Source organism: Lycium barbarum, chromosome 4, assembly GCF_019175385.1.
Source record: "Lycium barbarum isolate Lr01 chromosome 4, ASM1917538v2, whole genome shotgun sequence".
In the NCBI taxonomy this organism is placed as follows: Eukaryota; Viridiplantae; Streptophyta; class Magnoliopsida; order Solanales; family Solanaceae; genus Lycium; species Lycium barbarum.
In genome coordinates this window covers 34,422,551-34,437,062 of record NC_083340.1, presented here as the reverse complement: position 1 = coordinate 34,437,062, position 14,512 = coordinate 34,422,551, and the positions used below count along the sequence as shown (strand labels likewise).

At 37.6% G+C, this 14,512-nt stretch overlaps 1 protein-coding gene across 1 annotated transcript; it reads right to left on the bottom strand.

The window, feature by feature from the left end:
* Positions 1-11,384: 11,384 nt before the first annotated feature.
* On the bottom strand, positions 11,385-14,071 carry LOC132637397 (uncharacterized). The gene is made up of 5 exons (XM_060354488.1): positions 14,057-14,071; positions 12,761-13,738; positions 12,642-12,675; positions 12,262-12,476; positions 11,385-12,155 (listed from the first exon to the last, which is right to left on the bottom strand). Exons 1-5 carry the CDS (start codon positions 14,069-14,071, stop codon positions 11,385-11,387), a joined length of 2,013 nt encoding a protein of 670 aa, XP_060210471.1.
* Positions 14,072-14,512: the final 441 nt, after the last annotated feature.

Sequence of the window (14,512 nt, the reverse complement as noted above, 5' to 3'; positions counted from 1 at the left end):
CTAACCTACTATCCTAATCCTCGACCTCCAAACCTTTCTATCTAAGGTCATAGCCTCGCTGAAGTTGTGCCATATCCTATCTAATCACCACCTCCCAGTTCTTCTTTAGCCTACCTCTACCTCTCCTACTCCTGCGATCGCCAATCTCTCGCATCTCCTCACTGGCGCATCTTCACATCTCCTCCTCACATGTCCGAACCATCTCAATCTCGCTTCCCTCATCTTGTCCGCCATGGAGGCCACTCCGATCTTGTCTCATATATCTTCATTCGTAATCATATCTCTTCTAGTATGACCACACATCCATCTAAGCATTCGCATTTCCGCTACCTTCATCTTCTGAACATGAACGTTCTTGACTGGCCAGCAATGTTGGTCTTACCACCACTTTGTAAAACTTATCTTTTAGCCTAGGAAACACCTCCTTATCGCAAAGCACCCCGGGGGCGAGCCTTCATTTCATCTACCCTGCTCCAATACGATGTGTGACAGTATCGTCAATCTCCCCGTTCCTTTGTATTATAGACCTAAGATACTTGAAACTCCCTCTTTTGGGTATAGCGTGTGCCTCGATCTTCACTTCCACATCAGTCTCTTGCGGCACGTCACTAAACTTGCTCTCCATGTACTCCGTCTTAGTCTTGCTTAACTTGAAACCTTTTGATTCCAGGGTCTTTCTCTAAATTTCCAGCCTATCGTTAACTCCACTACGCTCCTTATCAATCAAAACTATATCGTCTGCAAATAACATACACCACAGCACCTCCTCCTGAATATGTCGCGTCAATTCGTCCATCACTAAGGCAAATCAAAGCGGACTAAGGGTTGATCCTTGGTGCAACCCCATCATGACCGGGAAGTGTTCTTGTAACACCTCGTACCTTTAAACTAGGTTAAGTTCATGATTTGAGACTTAGAAGACCAGATGAGAAGTGTGGGAAATAAATTCGTCTCAGTTCAGCAAAATTCCTGTTATACGACCAGTTATACGGACCGTGCATTATTATAAGGACTGTATAACCAGTCTGTGTTACACAAGTGGGAAAATTTTAGTTTCTGCCAAAGTTCTAGAACATTATATGGACCGTACTTATATCTGTATAATATTATATGGATCGTATATTCAGTTCGTGAAACTCATTTGGGAAATTCCAGTTTTTGGAATTTTAACCATTGTCAAATACGGCCAAGTTATACGGACCGTATAAGTTGACCGTATAATTTCTCGACTCAGTTAAGTATAAATACGTCATGTTCAGTTCTTTTTCCACTTTTCACACTCTCCAAGCCCTAGCACGAAGACTTTCTTCTCCCAACAATCTAAAACAACAAGGTAAGCCTATTCCAACCATTCCAAGTGAATTCTAACATGTATCCATAATTTCTAAATAAGAGTTCATCATTCTTAACCTAGGGTTTTCAAGAAAACCCACCTCAAGGCTCAAGGTTTAATCTTTTGGAATTCTTCTACAAAGTTCAGATTTTTGTTACGAGTTTGGAGCATTATCAGGTATGTAGGGTTAGTATCTACGTGTGTGAACATCTTTGTTCTTCCCCACGCCACTTCTTTCCATAAAGTGTGAAGTTATACAAAAACTAGGGTTTTTAACCATGCTCATGATAACCCTAGGTCCTTGTACCATGCTATACTAAGTATTGAAGTATTATTAATCCATTATTGAATTCTTGATATTTCATTATGATTATTGAGAATCTGTCTATAATACATGAAAACCCATACTTTGCATTCCATGAGTTCTTACATGCAAGTTATAATCCATTATGTTTATTTTCAAGAAAATTCTCTACATGCTTTACACGTTTTCATGCAAGAATACTATGAAGTGATATCCATGTACATGCAAGTTATGATTTATGAAAACCATGGGCTCAAGTGCCACCTATTTTCCATGTTCATGTTTTGGGAGTTGCACAGATTACCGAGAAGGCTTCAAGCAGCCTGAAGCTACGTTAGCCACTATAGGATGAGGATAGCTCCGCCCATGTTTAGGATGATTCCTTAATAATGATTGGATCCTTTCATGTTATATTTATATCTCATATCCCTAGCAAGGTATGGTAGCTCTACTGGTAGGGTGCAAGTACCAGAACCATGTTGTCGATTATATTTATGCTCTCCCTACTTATAATGTTTTTACTCATGTTATATCTCTAAGTATTTATGTTCATGACCAAACTTCAGTATCAGTTTCAGTCTTTATGATGTTATCTCTATGTCCCATGTTATTTCATCCAGTTGCTTTACATACTAGTACATTCAATGTGCTGACGTCTCTTCTATTGCCCGGGGCCTACATTTCATGTGCAGGTACGGATTTACAGGACGACGCATCCGCTCAGTAGGATTTGCTCGTATCAGCCTATTGGTGGCCCCATTCCCTTCGGGGTTTAGTAAGTAATTTATCCTATAGTAGTTGTGCATTAAAGGTATGCTGAGGGCCTTGTCCCAGCAAATATGATCTTCCATTTCAGAATCATTATAGAGGTTTCATAGACTAGACTAGTCAGTTATATCATGTCAGATATTCAGAGTCGTATAGCCATCTTTGGCTCATTCATGTTATTTCCGCACTCATGTTTAAACAAGTATTTTATTAAGTATTATGACTTATTATGTTTTATAAAGGCTCATCATGCATTCACATTATATTCCGCTTATGATATGTCTCATAATGATTCAGCAAGCCATGTGGTTCGCTCGGTCACATATAGTCAGGCACCGAGTGTCGTGTTTCCCCCGGCCATGGTTCGGGGCGTGACAGTTCTGAATCCCCTCCTACTGTCCTAACCCGAGTTTTAGCACCTTCGTACATGTCCTTAATTGCCCTGATGTATGCCACAGGCACACCTCTAGACTCCAAGCATCTCCAAAAGACCTCCCGAGGGACTTTATCATATGTCTTCTCCAGGTCAATGAACACCATGTGTAAGTCCCTCTTTTTGTCCCTATGCTGCTCCACCAATCTCCTGACAAGATGAATAGCTTCTGTAGTCGATCGGCCTGAGGCCCCTGACATGAATCCAAACTGGTTCTCGGATACCGATACATCCCTCCTCATCCACACCTCGACCACTCATACCCACACTTTCATAGTGTGGCTTAGCAACTTGATACCTCTATAATTATTGCAACTCTGAGTATTGCTCATGTTCTTGTACAACGGGACCATTGTACTCTACCTCTAATCCTCTGGCATCTTAGCCGTCCTAAATATGACATTAACAGCTTAGTCAGCCACGCCATATCTGCCTCCCCTGCGCTCTTCCAAAAGTCTATTGGGATCTCATCTGGCCCGGTCTCTCTTTCCCTTCTCATCTTACGGGTAGCCGCCTTAACCTCTGCCGCCTTTATGCACCTACAATACCCAAAATCTCTACGACTCTCGGAATGCTCTGACTCCCCAGCACGATATCCCTATCCTCTTCTTCGTTCAAGATCTTACGGAAGTACGTTTGCCATCTCCATCTAATGTGTGCGTCTTCCACCAATACTTCGCCATTCTTGTCCTTGATGCACTTTACTTGATCCAGGTCTCGAGACTTCCTCTCTCTCGTCTTGGCGAATCTATACAACTTCCGATCTCCGCCTTTGTACTCGACCTCTTTATACAAGTGCTCAATTAATGGTAAATCTTCTAAACTTGAATTTAATGTCCCGGATATATCGGGAAAAAGCTCGTCTTGGGTGATTGATAGTGAAATATATCTTGATGTGTTGGGTCTGGCAGACACCATCAAAGATAAAAATTTGGCTTCAGATCAAGACTGTGCTAAAGCATTGATATTCCTCTGCCCCTCGATGAGGGCTTGAAATTAGAATATCTCACTGTTAAAGATCCTCTTATGCTGTGGAATAATTTGAAAGATAGATATGACTATATGAAGATGGTCATTCTTCCGCAAGCACGTTTTGATTAGATATGAGGGAACCTATTTGGTTTAGGACCATTTATGCCTCAAAATTGTTCCGGAAGAACAATAATGTTAAGAGGGATTACGATGTTAATTTCATTTCCCTTAAGGGCTAAATGAGAGTTTGCAAGAAATATGTGGTCACTAGAAGTGACAATATTTCCTATGCCTTGTTGTGGCTAATATGCCAATAATTAACTAGAGTGGTAATATTTACATAGGCTTGTTGTGATTACAACTGATGATGTGTTAGAGGAAAATTCTCCACATCATAAGTATGCCTCGATTTGCTCCTGAAGTAGCAATATCTTAAAAGGGGTTCTAAGCTATCATAATTTGATATACTTAAGGCACATTCATATGATGGTGTTCTATTCCTGAAGAATGAGAACTTTGGATAAAAGCTATAAATATGAATCCATTCCCTAAAGTGAATGTGATAATAATAAAGCTTATCAATATTGCGTGCACTCGGTTGTGAAGATATCACGACCCAGTTCCAAAAGAGGTAGAATATTTGAAAAAGAAATATTCTGAATATTTTATGCTTTACTCCTGAAGTAGTAAGGCTTTGAAATTTACTCTCGAAGTAGTAAATACTCTGCAGTTTACTCCCGAAGTAGTAAAACTTGCAACATACTCCCCGAAGTAGTAAGACTTTGAATTCTACTCCCAAAGTAATAGAACTCTTGAAATCTACTCCTGCAGTAGTAGATATCTGAAATTGAAGTCTATCAAAGAGGTTATAAATGATAGCACCATTTATCCTAGATCGTAATTGTTACGATCAGAATATAAATTGTAGTAAACTTGAAGTTTACTAGCAATAAAAATGGTTATCATATTGAGACTACAAATGATTAGAAGATTGAATATCTCCAAGTTATTACAGGTAGGAAATACGTGTGTAAAACGTTACCCGAGCATGATGGGATCACATGTCACAATAAACCAGAAGTTTATGACATAAAATCTCATGCAATATCAAATAAGAAGTTTACTAAAATAAATAGCACTCGCTATGGTAAACTTGAAGTTTACTAGTACATATAATTTTATCAGTTGACACGACCGTTTTGGCCTTCCTGATTTAAATCTGAGGTGCTAATTGAGTATTCAAATATATATGAAGAACTAAATGATTCTTCAAAAATATTTTTTTTGTGTTGCTTGTTCTCATGACAAGTTGATTACACCAGCTAATGTTGGGACTGAATCCCCAAAATTCTGGAAAATATAAAAGATGAATATGGGCCCGTTCACCTGCAATTTGATGTCTTAAATAGATGTACCTATGAGACGGTCACATGTGCGTGTATTGTCAACCTGCAGTTTGGCATTTACAAAGTTGCTTGCTTAAAATAATTGAGTTGGAAGCACAATTTCTATATTATGTAATCAAGACAATTAATTTTGATAATGTTGGTTTATATCTAAGCTAGTTTGGCATTAGATACCTCCATAATATAGCTAAACCATTGCTTATGAGAGCAGAGCTTCAGATGTTGGTCTGAGATATGCTATATTGCATACAACGACACTTGTATGCTTCAGACTAACAAATTATGATAAATTCTCCCCTCATAATTAGTTCAGGGTCAGGAACCAGAGATTTTCATCTTATAGCTTTTGATGTGCGGTATATGATTAATGGATATACCATGATGCACACAAATAGATTTCCCCAAAGAAAAGGGGGATATGTGTTAGTTTTTCTAACATAAGGGGTAGAGATGCAACTAAGAAATATATGGTGAATAATCATCAGTATGATCCTCAGATAATTCAAGTCAAATGCTGAAAGCATTTTCTGACCCAATTATTTCATATCTCATCGGCAAGATGCTCCTAATGTCCCTGAAGGACAAATTCTACAACATGAATAGTAGACCAATCGATTCAAAATGTAATAATCCTTGAAAAGGGGGAGTAGAAAATGATCATAATAAGGAGGCAATATACTTTTGAAGAGCCTACGACATAGCACTTCATGAAACCTTATGCGAGGTTCAGGTACCTGAAAATAATGAAGTGATGAGATCTTAGTAAGTGATAAGTTGGTATTTTACCAACTTATTTCTTCTTTAATCTTAGATTGTTGCTATGTTTTGATTAAAAAAATAGTGCATTTAATGTCTTTTACTTCCATTTTATAGGTTTATGTGATTTAGAAGTGATCGGAAGAAACCAAGCGAAAATAAAGTCAAAAAGAGGCCAAATTGGACAAAAACTGCACAGTTTTGCAAAACTGTCAAAAGTGGACAGTTTTGCAAAAACGGGACAGAACTGCAAAAAATGGGCAGAACTGCAAAAATTGAAATCTGGGGCATATTTTGTCATTTTTTGGACTTGAAAAAATTGAGGAGCTACAAAAAGAGAGGCTTGGGGCAAAACATTATCATCTTGGCCATTTCTTACAAGCTTGGAGGCTAGGGTTTTTCTACACCATTGGAAGAGAAGATTGGAAGCACTTCAATGAGATATTTCTTAATCCTTTCTTCAATTCCTTGTTTTGTATTGTATATCTAAGTGTGTAGCTTTCTATTCCATTACTTGAATCTTGTTTATGAAAATATTCTTGATTAAAGTTTGGTTTGAAACTCTTGTTATGCTTATGTATTGAATGATTTTTTTATTCCTAATGAAGTGGGTTATTGTTTCTTTAATTGATCTCGTTCTTGAATGTTTCCAAAGGGATTAGCTAACCCTAGGACTCACCCATTTACTTTGATTGAGCTCGGAAGAGGAAATCTAGGTTGGGAAAAATTGATTAACAAGAATTTGGGTCATTAAACCCATCTAATAACTTGAGCTCGGAAGAGGATAGTTACTTGAGGTTAAATTGATTGTGCCTAATATCACACTCTAAGGCTTGGAAAAGCTTAGAGTGAAATTCATTGATTTGGTTGGAAGACTTTCAATGAGATTTTAGAAATCATTATCTATTAACATAAACCTGTTCTTAGTTGTAAAATCATGAAATACATTGGATCGTTACTTGAGTGTAATTTCCTTTGTATCCATGCTTGTGGCCATTGATCATTTTACTTGCTTTCTAGGTTAGTTTACATTTCCGCATTAGTTATAATATTCTCCAAAAAAACAAAATATTATCCATCGTTTGGCTTTAGCTTAGTTGGTGAAAGTTCCTTACTTTCTTAATCGCCTAGCATATTGTTCCCTGTGGAATCGACCCCGACTTATAGTTGGGTAAAATATATTGCATACGACCGTGTACACTTTCTCTTTGAGGAGTGGATTTGGACGTTATCAAAAATGGCGCCGTTGCCGGGGAACAATTTGGCGTATTTGGGTTAGTTTGGGATTTAAGCTAACTTGCTTTGGTCCAAACTTTCTTTGCTTTATTTTATCTCTAAAAAAAACAAAACTGACCAGTTTTTGCATAACTGTAAAACTGTCCAGTTTTTATTTCTGCAAAACTGTCCAGTTTTTGCTTTTGCTAAAATAAATTTAAAAAAAAAAAAAACAATGGCATCTTGTAATGAAAATGGGTTTGATGGTTGCTACCTATATTTTGATGATCCATGTCCATATTGTGGAGGACCCCACTTTTGGCAAGATTGTGAATATGCTCCCGGGAGAGAGATGTGTGCACCGTCTCAATCCTATGATGAGAGTATTTGTAATATATGTGGAGGTCAAGGTGGACATTGGGGTGATTGTCCCAATTATTTTGCTCCCCCTCCCCCAAGTTGTTCTAACGAAAATGCTAGTTGTGCTTTTGAGTTTGATAGGGACAATGACATGACAAGTGAAGGACAAAGCGCCGGATATGAAGGCATCATGGCAATGCTCCAAACATATTTAGATTGGGAAGCTAAAATGGAGGAAGAGCGAAAACTCATCCAACAATCCATTTTAGAAAATGGATAAGCTATGAAAAGAATGAATGATTCATTAGAAGATGCAAATTCCTCAATTGTCATGGAAGTGTCTACTCCTCAAAATAAATTGGTTGAAGAAGAGATTTCAAATTTGAAAGGTGAGCCCGAACATTCTTGTGACCACAACGAAAGTTGTGAAATTGAAGAAATGGTTCAACTTGAAGAAGAAGAGCACAATCTTGAAAAAGAAATCTCCAATTGTCAAAAAGAAGAAGTTGAGGAAATTTTGAAAAGCATAATGGGGAGGAATGAAAAATATGGACAAGTCTTGACCAAATTGTGGGAAGAAGTTCAACATGGAGATGATGAAACTGTCCAAAATGTGTATCTCACCATGGATGGATTTTTACAAGAGTTGGACGACTTTCACAATGAAGAAAAACCTTACAAAATGGAAATTTTGAGCCAAGATTGGCTAATAAATCAAGCTCAACAACTTGAAGCCTATGGAGATCACCGTGAAGGCATTTCACGGATGATGGAAGAATTTCTAAAAATGCATGTTGAGCAAAGTCAAGAAATGGAGCTACTTGAAATTGCTATCCGGAAATTGGAGGCCGAATTGAATGCAAAGATTGAAACAAGTAATGCTCAATATCAAAGGGCCATGGATTGTAATTTTGAGTTGGTTTCCAATGAAGAAAATTTCAAGATCGATTTTCATGAGCTAATTGTGAATTGCCAACCGACCAATCCAAAAATAATGCAAGATGTCGAGATTGAAGAAATGATACTAGAGTTGAATAAAAAGGTTCACAAAATAATTTTTGAGGACTCTAGTTCATTTGTGGGCGAGGATGTCAAAAATGGAGCGAATTTGAAAATGGTGCGCCTTAGACCGCATTCCAACCATTTTTCAACATTATGCTTGGTTAGTGAAAAAGTTGAACTAACCGAGCCTATGGAGAATTTTGGAGATAAAGAACAAAGTGTTTTCATTTTGAAGTTTGCTATGCCAAGAAGACAAAATGGCATGCCTCACTTACGGGCCAAGAAGTGCAAAATGCGACACCCAAGAGTTGGCTTCTTTGCTTTCCTACCACCGCCTCACGAGCATCACCAGAATCTTGATTCAAAGTTGAGGCGCAAATTCATATCTTCCAAATGGAGGGAAAAGTTGTAAAGGTAACTGTCGTGCCGCGACGTTAACTTAACCGCTTGGTGGAAGGCAACCCATCGTTTTAAAAATTTTAAATCGTTTTTGAAATTTTGTTTTTTAGAATAGTGTAGTTTATGGTTTTGACTAATCTGCAAAGTTTCAGAATTTTTGGAGTTGTTTTGAGCAGGTCGGATTTCCGGACAGCCCCAAACCAGTAGCTGCTGAAAATTGCAGCATTGTTAACAGGACTGTTTTGCACAGTTTTTGCAAAACTGAACAGGTTCTGCAGAACTGTCCAGTTTCTGCAAAACTGTTGTCACGACCCGACTAGGGGTCGCGACGGGTACCCGGAGCAAATTACCGAGCACCGCTCACTCTACTACTTGTCTTGCTTATTTAATACTCTTTTATCAATTTTACATACCAATTGTAGGAAAATCATATTTAATTAAAACATAAATACTTTATATACATTTGCCTCTCGACCATCAAAATAATATACATACATATGAAAACATCTTGTGAGACCATCTAACCCACACTGCGTATCTACGAGCCTCTACTAACATAAAGAATACATAGACGGAACAAGACTCCGTCATGCCCATAATATGCATATATGAATGTACATCAAAAGAATAGCCATAAACACCTCCGAACAATGGAGTGCTATCTATCAGCTGACAGCTACTGAGGACCTGGGCCAAGCTCTCCTCCCTGTCTACCTGTGGGCATGAACACAGCGTCCGAAGAAAGGACGTCAGTACGAATATTGTACCGAGTATGAGAGGCATACATAATGAAAGGAGACATCAATAATATGGGGATAACATCAACATAAGACATCTGGATCTGACTGATAATCATAAATGAAGTAATACATGCTATCTTACTCATACTCATCATCATAACATGTATGCATCATATGCAAGCTGCCCGTCCATGTCAGAACGGTATGATAATCAATAATATTAGCCCGCGTCCAGGCCTCCCGCGTCCGGGGTACCGTCTCATGCCGCCCACTAGTGGTGTCTGCCCACGCCCGTAGGTCGTGGTGTATCCGTATCGCCGCCCGCCGAAGCGGTGTCTGCCCGGCCAACTAGGCACGGTGTGAAATGCTCATGACATGCTTAATGTAAATACTCATAGTAATATGCTTATCATAAAATACTTATCTTATCATAATGCGTGTATAAGGCTCATGATCAACTTTACTCTATCGGGGTGACGTAAGGTCGTGATCCCCCGGTTACCTTATGGAACCACTATGGACATTCTGCCTCACCTTGAAAGGACTAGTACATAAGGTGAGTGTAGGCAAGGAATAACATCATCATCATTCTAGTGTCATCATATCGTATAACTTATCTCATGTAGATATTCGTAGGTATAAGTTTTTAACTTCTTAGAATGTAAGAACTCATGAAAGGAATAGGGATTCAAGCTAAAAGATTTATGCCATTAGAAAGAAGGACTAGCCTCACATACCTTGGTCGTTTAGCTAAGATATCGCTCACTTGTTCTCCGTCGATATCACGTCGTTACCTTCATAAGAGAATTCGTATCAACATTAGTAAACTAACTATAAGAACGCATCGCTAATTCTAGGAAAAGTTGGGCAGCGTCTCCTTTGCTCATACTACTTTTCTCACGTTCTATATCAACTCCCAATATTCATAATATAATTCGCAATATCAAAATCGACAATCATCATTTACGTGTGTTTAGCAAAATCCACCATTTTCCTCCAATTTCCCCCATATTTAACCTTATGACTCGTCTTTGCGTTTTCATGCATTTAATGCCTGTTTCATGATATAAACATCATTTCAGGGGCGGAGCCAGGATTTCTATCAAGGGTGTTCATATTTTAGGACAGGGGATGTGTGAGGGGGAAAAAAACAACGCATGGAAAAAACACAATGCCTCTGCTAACTATCAATATGGCCAAGTATTGCGTCAAAATAGTTGCAACAGTGAATTATTCATTTAAGCTCCCACCGACACTCTACCCCTTCATAGAATTTATTACGAAATAAGCGCTACCATCGAACACTTTATCTGATGCAAGCTAAAGAATAAATAAGTAACTTACATGTTCAATGGACTCACTCTCTTCAGGTGTAATAGTCACAGCTTGTAGGAAGGAAAAACAAAAGTGTGTGACGCCGAGTCTTCAGGTGGAACTGTCCAAGCAACTTATCTGCAGTGTATCTCAACCGAAGATCATGAAATTCAAATTTGATAGGAAGGAAAAACAAAAGAGTTGTAACGTCAAGTTAGAATATGAAAAAATAGAATGGAGTCGGGAAGATACTTGTACAAAATAAAATTAACATAAAGAAGTCAACAACAAAATATGCTATTACAAGCTAATAAATTACAATTTCACTCGACGAGTCTTCATCCCTTGAAATGTTTTTATAATACACTCGTTAGAAACATCTTTAAATACTTTTTTTTTTCACATAAGGTACTATGCAACCATCTAAGAATTCATCGTCCATTCGATTCCGCAAGTCATTCTTGATAAACTTCATCGCCGAAAAAGCTCTTTCAACTGTTGCAGTGGCAACTGGTAGAAGCAAAGCAAACTTCACCAAAAGGAATACAAGAGAATAGTTTAAATGCTTCTTTGTCTCAACTAACTTTCTTGAAAGTTCCCCAAGTCCACCTAAATTGGAGAACCTTTTGTCTATATCACGGACATCAATAATGTAATTAGCAAGTTGATTCTCAAGGGCCCTCATGCTAAATCCATCAAAGTCATCAGGATATAATTCAGCCATTCTCACTATTTTTTTTATGTCAAAACTAGAAAATGAATCAATTGGATTCAAGCAAGCTACTCCATTAAGCAAATCACTAGTCACCTCATTGAAACGCTCATTGAGTTCTTGTAGCTGCCAATTAATAATTTTATAAAACAAATCCACACGGTAATGATGCAAAGTAGTATAATCAACTACTTTACGTCGTGATCTTCCAGAGTTAGCATATGGATCATCATAACTAGGCAATGAAATTTTATGCTTGATACAAAAAGTTTCTACCTTTTCTTTAAGTGAATCCCATCCAGAATGCTTTTCTAAGAGAGGATCCCATTCATTATCTCTTAAAGCTTGCAACCTTCTCTTGCAAACCTTAACAAGAATCATGGCATTTGCAATATCTTGTTCTTTTTTTTTGTAATGACACATTAAGATCATATGTGATTCCTAAAACATCAGTCATCAAATGCAACAAGAAAACAGTCTCAAATGTTTGACAACTTCTAAGAAATCCCGATGCACTAGCTCTTTCATCCGGAGTACTTGCATTTACAACAAGAGCATCAAGTACATCAATAATAGAGGCAAAGTTACTAATAAAGTTTCCAAACGACTTGTAGTGAGATCCCCAACGAGTATCACCGGCTTTAATAAGGCCAAGTTCTTGATTTAGGCCTCTACCCGTTTCTAGCTCACCCATATCTAATGCTTCCCGAAGTTTTTGTTTTTGAGATTCTCGAAAGCCATCCACACGTTTAAAAGAAGCTCCTAACACATTCAAAACATTTGAAACCAAGAGTACAAGTTCTCCCACTTGAACACACTTTTTAGAAACCGCAACAAGAGTTAGTTGAAGTTGATGAGCAAAACAATGAACGGAATGAGCCGATCTACTTTCTTATTTGTTCAACGTTTTAAGACCACCAAGCTCACCTTGCATATTGCTTTCCCCATCATAACATTGCCCCTGTACATAAGATAAAGTTAAAGAATGGTGAGCAAGTACATCCACAATTGCTTTTTTTTAAAGATAACGCACTAGTATCTTTAACATGAACAAGTCCAATAAATGCCTCCATCACAAATCCCCTTTTATCAACATATCGTAAACAAATAGCCATTTGCTCTTTGCGTGACACATCTCTAGATTCATCAACCAATAGAGCAAAGTAGTCACCATTTAAGTCCTCTATTATAGCCTTAATTGTTTCAATCTTACAAGCACTCACAATATCGTTTTGGATATCATGAGAAGTCATTTTATTATTTTTTAGAGCTTTTCCTAACACATAAGGTTGAATTTGATCACATTTATCCGCGTACCATGAAAGAACTTCAAGAAAATTAATTTTGTTCAATGACGATTCACTCTCATCATGACCGCGAAGTGCCAAACCTTGATTCAAGAGAAGTCGTAACACATCGATTGAAGCATTTAAGCGAACCCAATATTCATGCTTACCTTTATCATCCAACTTGTAAAATGCAGCCTGAATGGATTGCTCTTCTCGCATTAGATCTTCACACATTCTTTTTGATTGATTATGAACACTATTTGGTGGACCAACGTGCGATAGCAAGCTATCCTTTCTATACCAATTTTTAAACCCTTTAGTCGAAAATACACTACCACCACCTTGAAGAATGCTTTCACCTTGAAACAAATAACAAGGCAAACAATAAGCTGCATCTGCACTTGTACTATATTCCAACCAATCAGGAAATTCATCAAACCATTTAGAAACAAAACGACGTGGTATTCCAGAAATATCAGTTTTAGGAAACTTATGATCCTTAGGTTGGCAAGGACCTTTTTGAATGTATGCCCTCCTTACCTCATCACGAATGTTTGGATGATAATCCAAAATTGGAGTTCTTTCGGCCGGGTCAGCCTTTAGATCATTTATATCAAATTCTTGTCTCTGAGAAGAGTGAGACGATGGTATTTCTGCTTGGTTGGCATTTTCATCTCGGCTTAGTTGATTTTGATTCTGAGAAGAGCGAGACACCAAACTTTTTTTTGGTACTTTCTGAAAATATTTCTCCATTCAAACTGAAATAATAGTCAAATGCGATGCACTTATTAGAAATCAATCATACAAATTACTCGCTAAATATGTAAAGAAATTAAAAAAACACAAAAATTGCAGTTGGTACATCTAACACTTCTACAATTGAAGATAGGTCCTAACTACATAATTTTTCTTGACATCAGCCCATCACCTAGAAATAAAAAAAATATCTCTACTGAAAAAGTAGTAATATATGTAAATCCCTAATGTTTCTTCCCATCACCTAGAAATTAAAAAAAAAAAAAAAAAAGATAGGTCCTAATACTTTGAACTTACTCTCATCCTCGCCATCTCTGTTACTGGAAGTTGATATTAGACAATTGAAGAGACAAAAGTACAACAAAATTTACATGCTCTCAATGATGTTATTTACTTACATCTATTAACTGACGTTATGGTTGCGGACCTTGCAGTGATAGTTGATAGCGGTGGTCGGTGGTGCAAGTGGTTTTTTGATGGAGTAAGAGAAGGCAAAGGGGCAGGCAGTGGCGGGAAAGAGAAGCAAAAGGGGATTTTTGGTTCATCAGGAAAAGAGGTGTTTTGGGTAGAAGATAGAATTTTGACTATGTTAATACAAAATAAGATGGCTTCTGTTAAAAGATAAAAAGCTTGATGAGTAACTTTTTTTTATTTTAAAAGAAAAAGTCAACACTTTTTAAATGTTGTGGACTTGTGGCAGGGAGCAGTGAAAATAGACTACTAGTTTCTCTAATGCAAAAATAAAAAAAGTTG